Source organism: Lithobates pipiens, unplaced genomic scaffold, assembly GCF_037356315.1.
Source record: "Lithobates pipiens isolate NorthernLeopardFrog02 unplaced genomic scaffold, aLitPip1_a1.2 Scaffold_13, whole genome shotgun sequence".
NCBI lineage: Eukaryota > Metazoa > Chordata > Amphibia > Anura > Ranidae > Lithobates > Lithobates pipiens.
Window position 1 is genome coordinate 124,953,061 of NW_027507718.1, and position 20,730 is coordinate 124,973,790.

Consider the following 20,730-nt stretch of genomic DNA (forward strand, 5'->3'; position numbering starts at 1 on the left):
GTCCGTTAATAGAACTAGTAACACATAACTAGTGTTCGTGAAATTAGTGTGACCGTATTATACATGGCAGCTTGATTTTTGCCAAAGTTGACAATAAGCCCCATCTCCAGTGATTTAACTGTCACCTGCCAGAATTTCAGCGGCAGTGAAGGCATTTGGATAAGAGGCTGCAGGTTTTCCTTGATTTGGAATCAAGAATTTAAACAAATATTTTTGGACCGAGTTTGTAAATCTATTTTTCAGTAGGTTTGGCACCACTTTGCTCAATACAGTTTTTTTTGTTTTTTTACAAATTCAAGCAGTGTCTGCCTGGTTTAAAATGACCAGAAGCAGCATTTTCTAGTATCTGCTTTAAAGCTTAATGTACACGGCACATTTTAAAACCTCCCTGAACGATTTAACGTGACCGATAGTAAACTATGTTTAAAAGGTCAGTTTTGCCATTTTTACATGTCGCATTGGCATTTGGGCACATTTAAAAAAAAAAACTACTATAAACAACCCTGCGTACATGTACTAATAAAATAACAGAGGAGAGTTCAGGGGCAGCAGAAAAAAAAAATGTCCAATTGCTCCTCAACGTCCGTTTACAAGCAGCAGTGTACATGAAGTGAAGCCTTATATAAAAAAAAAAAAAAAAAAACCCTCCACCCCCTACTCATATCTCCTCCTTTGAACCTCCAAAACAGATCTACCTCATCTTCCATATCAATCTACAATTCCGGATCCTAACGGCCCCTTATAGCCTCACATACTTCAGTCTCTTTACCAATTCCATCATTGATCTCAAGCCTCCAGGTTCTCCATATAACCTGATTTTTTTTTTTTTTTACTCCGCCATCTGCCCCATATAGATTAATATTTCTCTTGGGAGTCCTCTCCTATGTACAGTGTTTCTTCAATAGATCTCACCCAATCATCTTTACAGCCCATTCATGCATACTTGGAATTTTGGGTGTACGCCAATATCTTGGTATCAGACTGTTAGCTGCATTTACTAAGTGTGGGATTAGAGTACTTCTATATTGGTTACCGCTTTCTCTGCATTGTGGAACAAGCAGCTTCATGGTTCTGCTTGTATGTGTTCTCCTGTAATTTGATCAATTGCCTTCATCTCCCTCCAGTACGGCTGTATTTTGGTACATTCCCACCACAGAGGCATGAAGGTCCCAGGTGAATCGCATCCCCTCCAGCATGTTGAGGGCAAATCTGCTCCAAACCTTCACACCCTCTGATGTGATGTCCCATCTGGCAAAGAGCTTAAAGCACATCTCTATCGTTTTAGCATCAATCGATGAGAAACACGCTAATCTCATCACCTTCCTCCTTTTTTTCTCATCTTGAATGGGCCCCAGTTCCTGTTCCCATTTACCCAAGTATGGTGGATATTCTGGCTCTGTTTCCTTTAACAATATCCTGTATACTTTACATATACTTTTCTTTATGGATAAAGGGGGAGTAAAACAGCTTTTCAATTAATCTCATGTCTGCTTTTCCCCTGTAATGGCTGAGGTAGTGACTGTGATGATTGTGTACATCTCCATCTCTTGCATTGTATGCATGAAAGTAAAAAACCTTCTGTGTGCTGCTCCCCCCAACAGTCCCCCCTAATACTTACATGAGCCCCATCTCGATCCAGTGATGTGCACGCGAGCATCGGCTGTTCCGGATCTCTCTCTCCTCATTGGCTGAAACTGCTATCACTCACAGCCAGTGAGCCAATGAGAAGATAGCAGGGCCGGGGTCAGGAGCGAGAATGCACCAGTGCCCCATAGCAAGTGGCTTGCTATTGGGGGGACTGGTCAAGGGGAGGATCCAGGAGAGCCGATGGGGGACCAGAGAAGAGGAGGATCGAGGCTGCCCTGTGCAAAACCATTGCGCAGAGCAGGTAAGTTTTACATAGTTGTCATTTAAAAAAAAAAAAAATTAACCTTACATATTTTAGGATTCTCCAGTGAGGAGGGTGCTAGCAAGCACTTGTAATTTGTTTTGTGGAAGTTTGAATGGAACATGTATAGTACCGTATCGTAGCAACCAAACATGATAAAATGCACTCAAGAATTGTCTATGTCACCATGCATTATGCAAAAATTATGAACATTTTTATTTGGACCATCATAAATATAGTAAAGGAGCAAAGCAGAAATATGTACAAAAAAGTGCACAAGGGTTTCAAATACTAACTGGATTTTGTCACTAAATCTTGTATGTATAGTTAAATCACATGTTACAAAATTTACATTGCAAATAACAGGCTTCAAATCACTGCCTACAACAGAATGACTAGAACATAGTCTGGCTGATTGATTTACACAAGTTTTTGAGACAATATATGTAATATATAAAATTGTGAAGATTCCTATTATCCAAATCATGTGTAGACAAAATGAGCAGGAATTTGCTTCTCATTTGATTGGATAACAGAAAGAAAACCTGTAAAAATTCATTCATTTGAGCATTTCCAACTACTTCTGCAAATAAGCTTCATTGTTTAAGGCAGCCCATACAGTCACTTTTTTTTTCCTTCAAACAGTGGGTAAAACAAAAATATCCGATTCCCCTCTCTACACATTTGATGTGGATGGGTAATCCTCCTGCAGTGCTACTACTGGCTATAGCCGGTGGCACTGATTGATGACAAAAAAAAAAACAAAAAAAAAACTGACAGACAGATTGACTTCTTAACAACCAGGGTGCCCATACATGGATCGAAATGTGGTTGGTCCCTGCTGTACTACCCGAGTTTCGGTCCCGGTATGGTAGGCTTCTACCCAAGTACTATTGAAGTATGAGCTACGACATCCACAAAGACAGCTAAGAAAACTAGCCTTAGAACAATGTACAACAATCTTACAAAATTAGGCTGGCCACTCATACAATCTTCATTAGATTTACCAACTACACAGTGCAGGGCCTACCTGACTGAATATAAATGGAATGGATGGTTTAGGTTCAGTCACTGCACAGTTGTTGCCAAACCTTAAAAAAAATAAATGTACAATTTAAAATGCAATATGTCTGGTTAGCTTTATACTAACAAGGTTTTCATGACATGTTTAAGACCTGTGCATAGTAGAGACAGCAAAACATTTATATTCAGATAATATTTTTCTGGCACAACATTTGTTAATAACATTGTATCTGTGGATCACTTATAACCACTTCCCTATAGATTTTATCTAGCAACATGAACATCTTACTCCAATTTGACAAAGTGCTGTAGATGAGCTGCACACATTTAGGAGCATTTGTAGTACAGAGTTAAACAATGGCTTGGTCAAAATACCACTGCTTCATGACATCCACTTCACAGTTTTCTTCCACCGACTTCTGACTCTGCAAAGATATTTCTTTGTTCACTTTGTATGACAAATCCAGGACCTGGTGTAAACTCCTGTAACACAACATTCCAAAGGTTTATTAGGGTGATCACATCTCATGAGTAAATGTGTAACATTTCCGGGCTTTACAAGACCTATCAGGCACGTGGGTAGGGCATCCAATCCATGAGGTGAGCTGCCCAATTAAGGTACTCTTATCCGCAGTTTGCCCTCCTGCACCTTCACAGCTCCTTTAAATCTACTTGTGAACTGGGATTAAAGTGGAAATTCACTTGCCCAAGCAACATTGACTATTTTTTAATCCTTACAGTATGCTGCTATAGCTTTAGTAATATATAGCAAGGTACAGTATATTATATTTATTTGTTTCTATTTTTTTTTTTTTTTTATTCCTCAGTTACTTTTTGCATTCCAGGCCTAGGCAAATATGTCCTACATCCCAGGAGTCTTCACTAGAGGCTCTCTCAGCTAAGCACACCCTCCTATCAGCACTTTCTGAGCTAAGGGCATATGGTTTCCAGAAGTAAATGCTACACGAATTATCTGCTTTACTCAAGATGGCCACAGCCCAAATTTTCAAAGTGATTTCTCAGCAAAATAAAGCATTGAGACATGAGTGGAAGGGGGAGCTTGTTTTAAATATTAAAAATGAATTAAAATGGCCTTTTTGGTTTGTGGTGCTTAGAAGAGAAATATACAAAAAAAACAAGAAACATAGCCCTGGGACTTTAGAGGAGGTGAGATAATAGGATTTTTTGTACTCACCATAAAATCCTTTTCTCTGTAGTTCACCGACTCACACCTCTCAGCCATTGGGTTGTTATGCCACCTTTAGAAGAAGACTAGGCATTAAATGTTATGAAAAACACAAAACTTTGTTCCGCCCAAAGGGGGGTCCCTTAGGTAACAACCCCCCACAGCCTGTCATTGAACCTTCAGTAAGTCAACAAGCAGTATAACAAAGAAAAATAGGAGGGGTGGGTGCTGTGTCAGCCGGTGAATTGCACAGAAAAGGATTTTACGGGGAGTACAAAAAATCCTATTTTCTCTTATACTCACCGACTGACACAGCTCCTCTTAGCCATTGGGACGTCCCCAAGCAGTGCCAAAACGAGGGGTGGGAAAACAGCATAAAAACTTCATCCACCATGGCATGTGGGAACTACTATAAACTTTACCCACAAAAATGACAGTGTGTGGAAAAACCACCACAAAAACAGGGTGCTCCTCAACAGAGAGACATTACCCTCAAACCGCACCAAACTGCAGTAACAAATGCAACAGTGCATTAACTTAAAAGGTACTGCGTTTTTACCCAAAAAAAATTGAATTTTTTTTTTTATGTGCAATTGCAATTATACAGCTGCCTGCAAAACTTTGCGGCCAAAACAGGCATCAGCCGATGCACTGACATCTACCTTGTAGAATTTTGTAAAGGTGTGAACAGAGTAGGTCGCCGCTTCACACACTTGAGTGACAGACGCTTGATGTCGGAAAGGCCCAAGACATTCAGATTGCCCTTGTGGAGTGGGCCGTGACCAGAAAGGGGGGGACCTGACCCTCCAAGGCATAGGCCTGTACTACAATCTGTCTGATCCACCTGGAAATGGCAGCCGACGAGACCGCCATGCCTTTTTTTCGGACCAGCCACAGAAACAAACAAGGAGTCTGACTTCTGGAAGGGAGCCGTGGCAGACAAATACACCCTCAAAGCCCGAACCACATTCAGGGAATGGAGGGCCTCCTCCTTAGGATGTGTTGGCTTAGGACACAGATGGTAACACAATGTCTTTATTAATGTGAAACGCTGAAACCACCTACGGCAGAAAAGAAGGTTGCAGACGCAACACAGCCTTATCCTTGTGGATAACCAGGTAGGGCGACATGCAAGACAAGGCCGCCAGTTCTGAAACCCTCCTGGCCGATGTAATGGCCACTAGAAAGACCACTTTCTGGGAAAGAGCCAGAGGGAGCTCTCTGATATTTTCAAATGGCGTTTTTTGTGGCGCCACTAACACCAGATTCAGATCCCACAGGGGTAGCGGTGGACGCCCCGGAGAAACTACATGTCGCATCCCTTGAACAAAGGTGCTCACTAGAGTGAGATGCGAGGCGTTGCTTTAAAAAAAAAAAAAAAAAAAAGACAGCCAAAGCTGATATTTGCCCTTTGATGGTGCTCAAAGCCAACTTCTGGTCTACTCCTTGCTGAAGAAACACAGCAGGACCCTGGATATAGAAAAAGAGCACGGATCCCATCCTTTCTCCTCACACATGAAGATGTAGGCCTTCCATGTATGATGATATATCTTCCAAGAAGATGATTTGCGTGCCCTCAGCATAGTTGGGATCACTGAGTCCGAAAGACTCCTGTTCCTCAACACCTGGCTCTCAATAGCCATGCCGTAAAAACCAGCGATGGTAAAACAGGATGGAGAATCGGACCTCGAGACAGAAGGTCTTCTCGTAACGGCAGTCGCCAAGGAGCGTCTGCCACCAGGCGCAGTTGGTCTGCATACCAGGGACGCTGAGGCCAATCTGGGGCAATCAGTATTACTGGGATCCCTTCGGCCTCCACTCTGCGGAACAGACGTGGTAACCGTTTCAGCGGAGGAAATTTATAGATCAGCTGGTACTGATCCCACAGAGCCACCAGCGCGTCTGACGAGTCTGCCCACAAATCTCTTGTCCTGGACACTAATGTCGGCACATTCCGATTGAGACAGGAGGCCAGAAGATCCACGTCTGGTCGTAGGCACAGTAGCCTGAACATCTCAGGATGCAACGCCCATTCTCCTGGGTCCAGCATCTGGAGACTTAGATAGTTCGCCTGCCAGTTCTACACTCCCGGGATGTAAATGGCCGTCAGGGCCGGTACATGACGCTCTGCCCACTGAAAGATGTGAGCGACCTTCCGTGCGGTGGCCGAACTGCTTGTTCCTCCTTGTTGATTGATTTATGCCACAGCCGTGGTGTTGTCTGACTGGATCCTGATCGGACGCCCTCGCAGTCTTATCGACCATGTGGAAAGGCATAGCCTGATCGCTCTCAGTTCGAGCAGATTGATCGGCAATTTGGATTCCTCCGCCAACCAGAGGCCCTGGGTCAATTGAACTCCCATTACTCCACCCCAGCTGGTTAGGCTGGCGTTCGTTGTGATCACGGTCCATTTCAGAGGTAGGAACAATTTCCCAGACGGAAGTGCAGGGGACTTCAGCCACCAGATCAGGGAATCCCCGACTGGCTCACCTGAATCTGCCGATCCAGGGACAACGGATTGTCCAACGGACCATTTTGTCAAAATCTCCTTCTGCAGGACTCGTGTGGAATTGGGCATACGGTACTGCCTCGAAGGAGGCCACCATGAGTCCCAGGACTCACATGCAGAAGCGTAGTGATGACCACTTGTGGTTCATCAGCAGTTTTACCACAGCTCTGAGAATCTGCAGCTTGGCTGAAGAGAGAAAAACTCTCGCTTCCATGGAGTCCAGCAGTAAGCCTAGGTACTCCAAACGCTGAGTCGGTAAAATCGCCGACTTTTTTAGTTTCAACGGCCACCCAAATTCCTGCAGGGTCTGCATGGTGATCGCCACATCTTCCTCTAACTCTCAGGAGGAGATTGTCTGGGTATCCCAACGATTGCGATCCCGCGTCGACGCAGCAATGCCAAAACAGGAACCAATACCTTGGTAAAGACTCGGGGGGCTGATACCAAACAAAGGGAGAGCCACATATTGGTAGTGGGCTTCCCCGACTGCAAATCGCAAGAAACTTCTGATGTCGGAGGCATATGGGTATGTGCAGGTACGCATCCTGGATGTCTAAGGACGCCAGGGAGTCCCCTTGATGGAGTGCAGCAACTACTAAGTGAACTGATTCCATTCTGAACCTCTGTACTTTCACAAAGTAATTGAGGGCTTTTAGATCCAAGATTGGAAATACCCCTTCCTTATTGGGGACTCAAACAGGATTGAGTAGAACCCCTGGAAACGTCCCGAGTCCGGAACAGGTACTACGTCTCAGCAGGTCCCTTACCGCCCCCAAAAGGGCCTCCCAGCGAACCGGGAGTAGGAGTATGCTGAAGGGGAAGAATCTGTTTTGCGGCCAAGAGAGGAACTCTATCTTGTAGCCGGAGGAAATCAGATCGCAGACCCATTGGTCGGACAGACAAGAGGTCCACCGGGCTGCAAACTCCCAAAGGCGACCCCCCACCCGTGTTGCAGGTGGGGGCAAACATTCATGCAGTAGCACTTTTAATCGCAGGCTTGCAGTTCCAGGGATGCTTTGGTCCTTCAGAGGTCCTCCTATCGGGCTGGTGACGCTTGGTCGAAGCTCCGAGCGGACGAAAAAGCAGTTTGTGAGTGGAAAAATTAGGGCCCTTGCCTACGGCGTGGCTCCTTAGCCTTCCTGCCTGTGGGAGTAGAGTACTCTTATCACCTGTGGCATTTTTAATAATGTCATCCAAAGAGGCTCCAAAGAGCCGGTCACAAAGGAAGGGAAGATCCGTTAGGGCTTTTTTGGATGCCTGGTCGGCAGACCACCATTTTAACCAAATCAGGCGCCTCAGCACCACAGCTGACACTAAAGCCCTGGATAACAGGGGGAGAGTATCCAGGGCCGCGTCACAAACGTACTTCAGGCCTTGCACTATTTGGCCGGTGTTCTCCCAATTCGCGATGCAACATTTTTGCCCACTCAGTGTCTGACTCAAGTGCGGATGCCAGTACTGGTCGCATGGTTGACCCCCCCCAACGGTAAACAAGGAACGAGCCACTGCCTCGCCCTTCCTGTCCGTGGGGTCCTTAAATGCAGGAGTCCCCTCTGCCGGGATCGTGGTTACTTTGTTTAACCTGGATACTAGGGGGGGGGGGGGTCCACGAACGGAGGAGCCAACCATTTTTTGAGAAGGCTCTCCTCAAACGGGTAGCGCACCGCCATATATTTGGGGACCGAAAAGGTCTGTTGCGGTCGACCCCATTCCTTGTAAATGAACTTGTCAAAATAAGTCAGATACGGGAACACCTTAGGTGAACAGGCTGGTTTACGGGACCCAAAAAGGACCGCTACATCAGCAGAGGGATCTGCTGGCTCCTTAATCTTCAGGGTATAACGCACAGCTGTGATAAGTGCTCCAACAAGCGCTTTGTCGCGCACAGACCCAGACTCATCCTCACTGTCCAAACTGTCCTGGTCAGCGTCAACTGAAACGTCAGAGCAGGGGTCACTAGCCTCAGCAGGGCCTGAGTCTGCATCAGAGCTCTCCCCTGAGGAGGGGGGGGGGGTGCTTTTTAACACCTTTGCGCCCACGCACCGCCTCCATCTTGGCAACGAATTAATTGAGGACCACCGACAAAGCATCCAGAGGCACTGCACAATCTGCAGGCGAACCGGTTGCAATTGCCTGGATTTTGGGGGAAGAAACAAGTTTCTGAAGCCATGCTGACCCTACCCCCTCTGTCACCTGATAAGGACTTAGGACAGTGATGGTCCCACTCTCCTAACTGCTGCTGGCTGAGGGGCTCTTTCCCGCAGGACTCACCACCCTGACTGGTTCTGCTCTGTCCAACTAGTAGTGCCTGTGTCCCTTGTCAGCTCCCATGTGCATAGAAGAGAACACTGTGTCATCCAGAGCTGCCGCTTATGGCGCTGAAACCGAGCCACGCCGTGTTCAGGCTCCAAGAAAATGGCCACCGGGCGTCGAGTATAAAAGGACATAAACACAGGGAAAATGGCCGCTGAGCTACAGGGCAAGTATGCTGCTCCTTGAGACTGACCAAAAAACGTGCTCAGGCTTCAAGAAAATGGCCGCCGAGCATCCAGTATAAAGGACAAAAACACAGGGAAAATGTCTGCCAAGCTACAGGAGAGCATGCTGCTCCTTGCCCTCACCTAAGATGGCCGCCGAACACTGTATACCATGAGGGACAGTGACAGAGAAATGGCAGTGAACAGCGCTGCAGCGCTTGACAGGCACAGACACCCCCCAGGGAGAGAAACACACATCAGGGCACAGCCAGACAGTGCAGTCCCCCTCCCCCCCCAGGTGAGAGCCCCCCCCGGAGAGCCCCAGCATATGGTAGTGGACTTCCTGACACACACCGCTCAGCAGCCTCATGCATCATCCCCACGGGGAAGATAGGGACAGGGAGAGAAGAGAGGGAAGTGAGGGACCCCCAAATCGACCTTCCAGGGAATGCCTAGCTGATCAGCCCCACCGAGGCAGGGAGAGCTGTATTTAACAACCCCTTGGGCAGAACTAAAAGTTCTATGTTTTTCATAACATGCTATGACTAGTCCTCTCCTAAAGGTGGTGAAACAACCCAATGGCTAAGAGAGGAGCTGTGTCAGTCGGTGAATATAACCTTTGAGCCCTTGTGGGTATATCTAGATGTTCAGCACGGCTGGGATTCCGATTCACAAGCCGTGCATTTACCATATTCCATATTTCAGATAGTCCTTCTTACCAACATATTTAATAAGCTTAATTCTTTATTTATATCTTTATGTATATATAAATAAAATTTTAGAACCTTATACATTAAGCTAATTTTGCAATTATGATGCCTTCTGATATATGTGCATCCTTGCAGACATTTTCCAGACATGATTTTAAGGGGCCAAGTGGAGACCGCAGTGAGAAATACCCCTATCCAGACCCTGCTGATCCTCTGGATGTTCCCCTGTTTTGGCCTTCCTTTGTTCCGCCCCCCGAGCTGGATGCACTACACTGCTGGCATTTCGATATCCAGCTTTTAGCAATTTATCTCAGACCTTCGGTGAGTATGAGGTCTCTGTTTAGACCTCTCTTGCCAATTATTCCGCCTGCCCCAATTTATGAACATACATTTATTGATCTTATTATTTACATTGCACATACAACATTTGTGCATCCGCCCCTGAAGAAGCAAGCAGGGTTTCGTGAAATGCATAGGGCTTTACTGATGCTTGTTTTATGCCAGTACATGCTGGGTATTAAAAACAAAAGAATTGGTTAACCTGAGGATTCAAATATAACCACTAACAGCACTGATACCACATCTCCATATACAACAAACAATTTGTCTATGTTAAGCATGTAGTACTTTTTTAAAAAACCAGCAAGTCTTTTATCAAAATTGGTGTCCAAACACCAAGTCTTTTGTCAGGAATTAATGTCCATACACCAAGAGATCACACTCTATTCCTCATCAATGAGTGCAGTCCTTCATATTCATATTCATACAATCTTCTCAGATATCTGGGTGTGTATGGGTATGGTCCTACACCTTCACCATGTGCTGTTCCACCTCCGTGAATATGTATATAGATGGCTGCTTACCAGATTCCAATCACTTTAGAGCCTATCTCCACTATGTGGAACTCCTCTGTCTGGTTCTGTGTGTCCCGCTGATTGCTCTCACATTGGTAGTAGACATGCAAAAGATTCAAGGGGTCTCATATAGTGTGATACCTTTTATTTAGGATTGAAAAAATTCCTTTCCCCCCCTTACATAATATGCTTACATTTAAAACAACTTAAAACCAGCGTATAACATATGTGGTGTAAGTGCTGCCGCACGATCGTCGTCTCACCGGTAGGCTGCAGATCTCATCCAACACAGTCTCCGTGTGTGGACCCGGGTCCTTGTCGGCTAACACTCACCCTCTTGCTCGTGTGATCACCGCCCTGGGGGGTGGTGATCACACGAGCAAGAGGGTGAGTGTTAGCACTTACACCACATATGTTATACGCTGGTTTTAAGTTGTTTTAAATGTAAGCATATTATGTAAGGGGGGGAAAGGAATTTTTTCAATCCTAAATAAAAGGTATCACACTATATGAGACCCCTTGAATCTTTTGCATGTCTACTACCAATGTGAGAGCAATCAGCGGGACACACAGAACCAGACAGAGGAGTTCCACATAGTGGAGATAGGCTCTAAAGTGATTGGAATCTGGTAAGCAGCCATCTATATACATATTCACGGAGGTGGAACAGCACATGGTGAAGGTGTAGGACCATACCCATACACACCCAGATATCTGAGAAGATTGTATGAATATGAATATGAAGGACTGCACTCATTGATGAGGAATAGAGTGTGATCTCTTGGTGTATGGACATTAATTCCTGACAAAAGTCTTGCTGGTTCTTTAATACTTGGTGTTTGGACACCAATTTTGATAAAAGCCTTGCTGGTTTTTTAAAAAAGTACTACATGCTTAACATAGACAAATTGTTTGTTGTATATGGAGATGTGGTATCCGCGCTGTTAGTGGTTATATTTGAATCCGCAGGTTAACCAATTCTTGTTTTTTATGCATGATAAGTTTTATTTTATAATGGCAGCTAAGTATTAAGAACCATCCCCAGGTGGGAGTAAGTTGACTGCACCCTTTGAGCGCTGGGAGTAGAGGTGAGCATATCAATTGTTTTGAGTGCATACCTCTGCCAGATTAGACTACATGCTGGGTATTATTGATGTCTGCTTTATGTTTACATACTTCCCTGTCCACATGTATGTACATTTTATTTTCTTATTGTGTATGTGTATTTACCGACCCAGCAACTTTTAAGTTTTATTGTTGCTTATGGATGTACAACATTTGTAATAAATCTTTGTAGATTTACTTTCATCTGTGTTGTGTACATCGGCTATTATGCTGGGTAACTCACAATCGTTGTTGCCACTGTGTTACATAACAAATAAATTGATTTTGTCTTAGTGTTTGCTGTGGACATTGGCTAAACCTCTCTCACCTCATCTAAAGTCCCAGAGCAATTTTTCTTGTTTTTTGTGCATTAGGGATGGAGGTGTCAGAGGGGTCACACCAGACCTTAATCTTCCTTCTCAGAAGAGAAATATAGGTAGAGTCAATTGTGACCTCCTTATAATGCAAGAGGTATAGCCGTTAAGCTGATGCTCTCAAATACACCTGTGGCGCACCCCCCCCCCCCGTTCCAAATCTAAGATTAACCACATGCCTCCTAAGCCAATTCTAACGCTTCCCTCCTACATGTAAAAATCATATTTTTTTCCTAGAAACCTACTCAGCATCACCAAACATTATATTTATCTCACACAGGATCTGCACAGCCAAATTTCAAACGCTTTTTTGGCGGAGAAAAAAACATCGATTGAAAGAAAAAAAAAAAACACTAAAGTTAGCCCAATTGTACATGATGTGAAGATGATGTGACGTCAAGTAAATAGATACCCAACATGTCACGCTTTAAAGTTGCGCACACTTTTGGAATGGTGCCAAATTTCGGTACTTAAAAATCCCCATAGGCGACAATTTAAAAATGTTTACAGGTTACCTGTTTAGAGTTAGAGGAAAGTGAGAGGTAATAAAAATAGCAATTACAGATACCTGCAAGTACAACATGCTATAGTAAATGATGGGGCAAAAATGTAGCATTTTTCTTTAATGGGATCATGGTACCAAAGACAAAGGAAGGGGGCATACAAAATTCATTGGATAGCAATTTAAGGCACGGTTCACACTAGCCGGCCCCAAAGTCACGCAACTTTCAGTGCAATTTTGGAGTACGACTTTGTGACTTTCTACACTCTGTGACATTTCAGCTGTATCAAAGTAGTGCAGGAATCTTTTCTAAAGTCAGACAGACTTGTGTAATATCAGTTGTTAAGACGGCTCTCATAGGGAACCAACCATCAAAGTCATCCAACTTGAGGTCTCACAAGTCGGATCCTATGTTTCATCAGCATGAACCGAGCCTAAGGAGGGTACTGCCACCTATACCAAAGGAAAACGACAAAACATGTAAACCTCAAACGGTATTTTCTAACATAAGAGACACAAAGGGGCATAAATTTAAAAGAGATTTATTTTTATTTTGTTTTTTTTAGATTCATGCTTACCTAGGTGGATGCTGCATCTGTCCCCTCCGCACTGAGAGCTGACCCACGGAAGACCGCCGATGGCTCAGTTCTCTCACCTCCCCAAACAGAGAGCTGTTGACTGTCAGTCAGCATCTCTCCTGCTCCTCCACGCTCATTGGAGAGCTAAACTGTGGAGGGGCAGGGGGCGGCTGTCTCAGTGGCTTGCCGAGAGGCTGAGACTGCCATCAGTTCAGGCAGCTGGCAGATCCAGACTTCCTAAATTGGGATGACATGGTGCCTGGACTGATTCCAGTGACGTCAGCGGAGAGCGGACTTCAGATCGCTCTCCACTGAAAAGGGGTCACAGGAGTGCAAAACGAATTGCACTTTTGTGACCCTTAGGAGAAGCCCAGCCTATAAAAAAAAACTCAGGCTGGACTTCTCCTTTAAAAGTAGTGAAAGTGTTATTCAATAAATATTCATTGCAAATGACAATCACTGTAGTTTATCAAACATTAAAGAGGAAGTAAACCCTAATGGGTTTACTTCCTCTTTGATTCCCTGCAAAGGTAAAGCATAATGGACTACTATGCATCGCATAGTAGTCCATAATGTGTCACTTACCTGACACAGGAGCCAGCGAAGTCACCGCTGTCCCCTGTAGTCCGGAGCCTCTATCTTGTTGGCGAGTCTCGCTGCTCCGGCACTGTCATTCGTCGGAGCCGCAACGACGCCACTCCTGCGCATGGGAGCCGCCACTCGCGGCACATCGCTGTTAACTGCAGCGCGCTCAGTACGACTGCGCGCCGCTGTCTACGGCGCATGCGCCGTAGACAGCGGTGCCTGTCTTTCGGCAAATATCTCCTAAACCGTGTAGGTTTAGGAGATATTTCTTGGACCTACAGGTAAGCCTTAATCTAGGCTTACCTGTAGGTCAAAGTGGTTTGTAAGGGTTTACAACCACTTTAATGGCAGGTGTATTTGTCTGGTGCATATTTTTAAAATATTAAACAATTTCACCAACAATTTCTCACATGTTTTGGGGACTCTATTGCTTAGAGATCTGTGTTTTAGTTTCTGGGTCGGCACGCTTGCTGTGGCCATCATGAAGGGTTTCAGCTCAGTGCGATATATTTTTTTTTTTGTATTTATTTTTTATATTTATCGAGAAGGCAACAGAAGGAGCTGGAAAAATTTTAAAGTAGATATGAACACCCACAACTCTCAAGTGGACAAAAAAGTATGGAAATATTCAGTGAGTATTTGAAAACAAAACAAGCTGAATCAACTCGCTAGCCTTCACCTAGATCATTTAGCATTCCTCCACATACCTTGAAAGCTCTGTGTCAGTCTTGAGTGCAATTTCTTCCAAACTCTTAATTGGTGTAAGCAAATCTATGCTTTCATCACATGAGTGGGGTACGACCTCTTCCAGAAGAGATTTAGTGGTACTCAGATGCTTCTGAATATTATCTTTAAAAATAAAAAAATGTTAAAACCCTGTGCAGATATAGGCAACAACGTAACAATATTTCATACATATGGGGCAACAAGAGATAAAGGAAACCCAAAAGAAGTGCACACATTTTATAAAGCTGCTACATAGACTAGATCATTTGTTAACAATGGACCCAAAGTATCATTCACACAAGCAGTGACTTTTGCGTTTATAGAACAGCAATTGCAAGTAATGTCTTTAAATGGTATAATGTACACTGTGCTTTTACACCCCCCCCCCCCCCCCCCCGTTTAGGTGCATCCATGTTACTTTTGTTTATAGAAATAGAAATATGTGTGCACGGGGCACATAAGGCACTCTGAATGCATCTAAACACATGGAAACCCAGGCAAACACAGGAGAAAGTGATCTGGGAAGTAAAAAATAGGATTTTTGTACTGACTGTAAAAATCCTTTTCTCTGAAGTTCACTGACTGACACAGCTCCTGCTCCTTGACCGTAGGGTTATTACACCACCTTCAGGAGAGGACTAGGCAGAACATGTTGTACATGTGAAAAAACAGAACTTTACAGTTCCGCCTAGGGGGGCGTTCCCTCTAGTAATAACTCCTCAGCCCGCTTCCTGCAGCTCAGTACATCAACAAGCAGTAGAACGTAAACCAATAGGAGGGGAGGGTGCTGTGTCAGTCAGTGAACTTCAGAGAAAAGGATTTTATGGTGAGTACAAAAATCCTATTTTCTCTTTCGTTCACTGACACGGCTCCTCTAATCTTGACCATAGGGACGTCCCCAAGCAGTGTCATAATGAGGGGTGGGAACAGCATAAAAACTTCACCCACAACCAGAAGAAGTACACCCTAACCAGGGAGTCACCACCTCATCTAGCCACATCAGAACTTGTGATCAACAATGCATCAGTGCATTATACTCAAAAGTAACTATGTTTAAAACAGAGTAAAGAGTGCAGATTACAACATTACATGGCCGTCTGCAAAACTTTGCGGCCAAAGCAGGCATCAGACTATGTGCTTACATCTACTTTGTAGAATTTGGTAAAAGTGTGAATGGACAACCAAGTCGCCACCTTACATACTTGAGCGGCTGACGTTTGATGTCGGAAAGCCCAAAAGGTTCCAATTGGCCTAGTGGAATGGGCTGCGACAGGAAAGGGGGGCACCTGCCCCTTCAAGGCGTAGGCCTGCACCACAATCTGTCTGAGCCACCTAGAAATGGTGGCGGACGAGACCACCATACCTTTTTTTGGACCAGCTACCGAAACGAACAGAGAGTGAATTCCGTAAGGGAGCTGTGGCAGACAAATACACCCTTGGGGCCCAGACCACGTCCAGGGAATGAAGGGCCACCTCCTTAGGATGTGTCGGTTTAGGACACAGAGATTGTAACACAATGTCTTCACTGATATGAAACGCCAAAACCACCTTTGGCAGAAAAGAAGGTTGCGGATGCACCACCACCTTATCCTCATGGATAATCAGATAGGGCGACTTGCAAGACAAACCCTCCTGGCCGATGTAACGGCCACTAGGAAGACCACTTTCTGAGAAAGAGTCAACAAGGGAATATCCCTGATGTTCTCAAACAGTGGTTCCTGAAGCGCCGACAGCACCAGGTTCAGATCCAACGTGGGTAAAGGTGTACGCACCGGAGGAATTACATGCCGGACCCCTTAAAAAAAAGTGCTCACTAGAGAATGAAACGCCAGGGGTCGTTGGAAGAAAACAGCCAAGGCTGATATCTGTCCATTAATGGTGCTTAAAGCCAATTTCTGGTCTACTCCTCGCTGTGGAAACAGCAGGATCCTGGAAACGGAATAGGTGCGTGGACGCTACCCTTTCTCCTCACACATGTAGATGTAGGCCTTCCAGGTACAATGGTATATCTTCCGAAAAGAAGAAGATTATCGTGCTTTCAACATAGTTGAAATCACTGAGTCTGAAAGGCCCCGGTTTCTTAGCACCTGGCTCTCAACAGCCATGCCGTTAAAACCAGTGATGGTAAAGCAGGATGGAGAATCGGACCTTGACACAGAAGGTCCTCTCATAACGGTAGTCGCTATGGAGCGTCCGCAACCAGGCATACTAGGTAGGCGTACCAGGGACGCCGAGGCCAATCTGGGGCAATCAGTATTAATGGAATCCCCTCGGCCTCCAGTTTTAGCAGAGGAAAGGCGTAGATCAGTCGGTACTGACCCCACGGAGCCACCATCGCGTCTGCCCAAGGATCTCTTGTCCTGGATACGAATCTCGGCACCTTCCAATTGAGATGGGAGGCCAGGAGATCCATGTCTGGTGTGTCCCACCGCAGGCACAGTAGCCTGAACACCTCCAGATGCCACGCCCATTCAACTGTGTCGAGCATCTGGCGAATTATGTAGTCCGCCAGTTTTCTACTCCCGGGATGTAAATGGACGACAAGACCGGTACACGTTGCTCTGCCCACTGAAGGATGTGAGCGACCTCCTGTGCTGCAGCCGAGCTTCTTGTTCACCCTTGATGATTGACATATGCCACCGTCATGGCGTTGTTTGACTGGATCCTGATCGGACGCCCTCGTAGTCTTATCGACCACGTGGAGAGGAATAGCCCGATCGCTTGAAGCTCGAGCAAATTGATTGGCAACTTGGATTCCTCCCCTGACTAGAGGCCCTGGGTCGACTGTACTGCCAGCACTCCACCCCAGCCGGTCAGGCTGGCGTCCGTTGTGATCACGGTCCAATGTAGAGGTAGGAACGACTTCCCGGACTGAAGTGCTGGGGACCTCAGCCATCAGAGCAGGGAGTCCATGACTGACTGGCTCACCCGAATCTGCCGATGCAGGGATAACAGAGATTTGTCCCATTTTGACAATATCTCCTTCTGCAAGACTCTGGTGTGAAACTGGGAGTAAGGTACCGCCTCGAAGGAGGCCACCATGAGGCCCAGGACTCGCATGCAGAAGCGCAGCGACGACCACCTGCGGTTCATCAATAGTTTTACTGCGGCCCTGAGAGTCTGCAGTTTGTCTGAAGGGAGAAAAACTCTCGCTTCCATGGAGTCCAGCAGTAAGCCTAGGTACTCCAAGCACTGAGTCGGTATGAGCACCAACTTTTTTAGGCTCAACAGCCACCCAAATTCCTGCAGGGTTTGCATGGTGATCGCCACATTCTCCTTTAATTCTGAGGCAGACGATGCTCTCAGGAGGAGATCGTCTAGGTAACCTACGATCGCAAACCTTGGAAACGCCAAAATTGGAGCCAATACCTTGGTAAAAACTCGGGGTGCTGATGCCAAGCCAAAGGGGAGAGCCATAAATTGGTAGTAGGCTTCCCCAACTGCAAATTGCAGAAACCTCTGATGCCCGAGGCATATGGGTATGTGCAGGTATGCATCCTGGATGTCCAAAGACGCCAGGGAGTCCCCTTGATGGAGTGCAGCAACTACAGAGCAAACTGATTCCATTCTGATCCTCTGTACTTTCACAAAGTAATTGAGGGCTTTCCGGTCCAAGATTGTAGTCCCCAAAAAGTAAGGGGTGCGTCCAAACAAATTGCAGTAGAACCCCTGGAAACTTTCCGTCTCCGGAACAGGCACTATCACTCCACGGCTTAGCAGGCCCCTAACGCCTACATTAGGGCCTCCCGGCGAGCCGGGATTAAGGGTATGCTGGAGGGGAAGAATCTGTTTGGTGGCCAAGAGAGGAACTCTATCTTGTAGCCAGAGGAAATCAGTTTGCAGACCCATTGGTCGGATAGCCGAGAGGCCCACCGGGCTGCAAACTCCCGAAGGCGACCTGCCACCCGTGTGACGGGCGAGGGGCAAACCTTCATGCGGCAGCACTTTTGCTGTATGGTTCCAGGGATGCTTTTGTCCCTCAGGAGGTCATCCCGTCGGCCTGGGAGCGTTTAGCCGAAGTCCCGGACGGACGAAAAAGCCTCGAGCGGAAAATGAGGGGCATTGCCTGCAGCGTGGCTCCTTAGTCTTCCTTGCCTGTGGGAGCAAGGTACTCTTCTCACCTGTTACATTCTTAATAATGTCATCCAACAAGGCTCCAAAGAGCTGCTCACCAAGGAAGGGTAGATCTGTCAAGGCTTTTTTTTTTTTTTTTCTTTTAGATGCCTAGTCCGCAGGCCAGCATTTTAGCCAAATCAGGCGTCCCAGCACCACTGCTGACACTGAAGCCCAGGATAGCAGGGGAAGGGTCGTGTCACAAACGTACTTTTTTTAAATCAAATAAGTTTTTATTGCAAAACATATATGGTACAAACCAAACAGACAGGAAATTCAATCGTACAGCAGTATTGGTTTTTACGTCTAAAGGAATACTGGTAAAACAAAGTACAAATTGACCCGGTTTGTAGACCCCTGAGACATAGGAAGTGCCATTAAAACTTAAAAATAAGAAAAATAAACCAAGAACATAAACAAAAGTGGCATTCTCTCTGAGACCATATTGCATTTTGGAACAGCTATATAAGTACAGTGTTATGCACAACGTCCAGTATCCCGTTACCTAGTCCTGCAGGTCCCTCCTCTTAACCCTCATAAATGCCGGGAGAGGGAGTGACATAGGATTAGCCCCATGAAGAGTTTAAGATTGTCTATGTGCCTCCATGCACATGCCCCTGGTCCCACATTCAGCCCTGTAAAAGTCTGTCCTGTATAAGTTGGTGGGGGGCTAGCCCTGGAACCTCGAGCCATCCCTGCCACATAGCATTAAATTTGTGCGGTGCGTTTCTGTATTGGTATGTTATTTTTTCCCTGATCAGCATCTGGTTCACTTGGTCCGTCCATTGCTGCCTGGTGGGAACCCTGTGTGTTATCCACAATCGTGCTATTAATTTCCTGGCTACATATAATAACCGAATAATGGCAGTATGAGCCGAAGGCGTTAACGATTCTTCGTCTAGGGCCCCCAACAGGCAGACCAACGGACACCGCGGAATACTAACAGAGAATACAGAAGAGATAGTGTCGAGGATCTCATTCCAATACCTTTTTAGTTTTTGGCACCTCCAGAACATATGCAGGAGATTCCCATGGTCCCGCATACATTTTGGGCAAAGGGGGGATTCCCTAACACCCCAGCTGTGCAGTTTAACTGGCGTTCTATAAACCCTATGCAGTAGATATAGATGGGAGAGTTTATGGGAGGCAGAGACCGACACCAACGGAGTGGAGGACAAGCAAAGGTTCCAGGTCTCCGCGTCCATAGACCCCAGGTCTGCCTCCCACTTCTGCCGACATGGGAGATGTGCCGGGTCTTGCATTGCATCAAGAAGCAGGTCATACCCCCTAGATATCATACCCTTTCATTCATTTTGCATGAATATCCCATGTACTACAGCATGGTCCGTCAGGCAAAGCTGCATACTGCGGGATTGCGCCTGTAGCGCATGTCGTAACTAAGTATTTAAAAAAGTCCCTACGCGGTATGTCAAACTCAGCCTGTATTTCCATGAAGCACTTCAGCACCCGGCCACTATACAGCTGTGAGAGGTACCGGAGGCCACTCCTTCTCCAATTACCAAATCCCTTGAGCTTTAAAAGCTCCCCATAGTTAGCATTCCGCCAAATAGCGGCGAGACCAAGAAAACCACGTATTTGTAGCAGACGTTTAACATGGGACCATAGAGTATTCAGTAATATAATAGTTGGGGAACTCCTGTCCATATGAGGGAAGCCTGCTTCCAACCTGGACAATGCTGTGTCCGGGGCGACAATGTCATCAAGTATCCTACGTATCGGGTCCAGGGGATCATCCGACCCCCATCTACCCAAGTGTTGTAGCTGCGAAGCCAAGAAATACAATCTAGCATGTGGTAGTGCCAGCACCCCCTCGTCCTTTTTATATTGTAGGGTAAGTAAACTAAGCCTGGCCGTCTTCCTACACCATATTAATTCCCTAAACTGAGAGTCAATTTTATCGAACCAACGTTTCGGAATCCAGGTCGGCGAGTTATGACAAACGTAGAGCAATTGTGGAGCCCACACCATTTTGATGAGATTCACCCTTCCCACTACCGATAGCGGTAGTTTGTACCAAGTTTTACATTTCTCCCTGAACTTAAGTAATAGCGGTAAAAGATTCAGATTGGCGTAGTTCGTC

At 45.9% G+C, this 20,730-nt stretch overlaps 1 protein-coding gene across 5 annotated transcripts in view; it reads right to left on the reverse strand.

The window, feature by feature from the left end:
* Positions 1–2,080: 2,080 nt before the first annotated feature.
* HAUS8 (HAUS augmin like complex subunit 8) overlaps positions 2,081–20,730 on the reverse strand; it is a 120,367-nt gene continuing 101,717 nt past the window's right edge. For all 5 annotated transcript variants that reach the window (XM_077475518.1, XM_077475519.1, XM_077475517.1 and 2 more), the window contains 2 exons: positions 14,498–14,639; positions 2,081–3,394 (listed from right to left, as the gene is read on the reverse strand). In XM_077475518.1, coding sequence (XP_077331644.1) covers positions 3,262–3,394; positions 14,498–14,639 — 275 coding nt within the window. In that variant the 3' untranslated portion in view covers positions 2,081–3,261. The remainder of the gene's footprint in view (positions 3,395–14,497; positions 14,640–20,730) is intronic.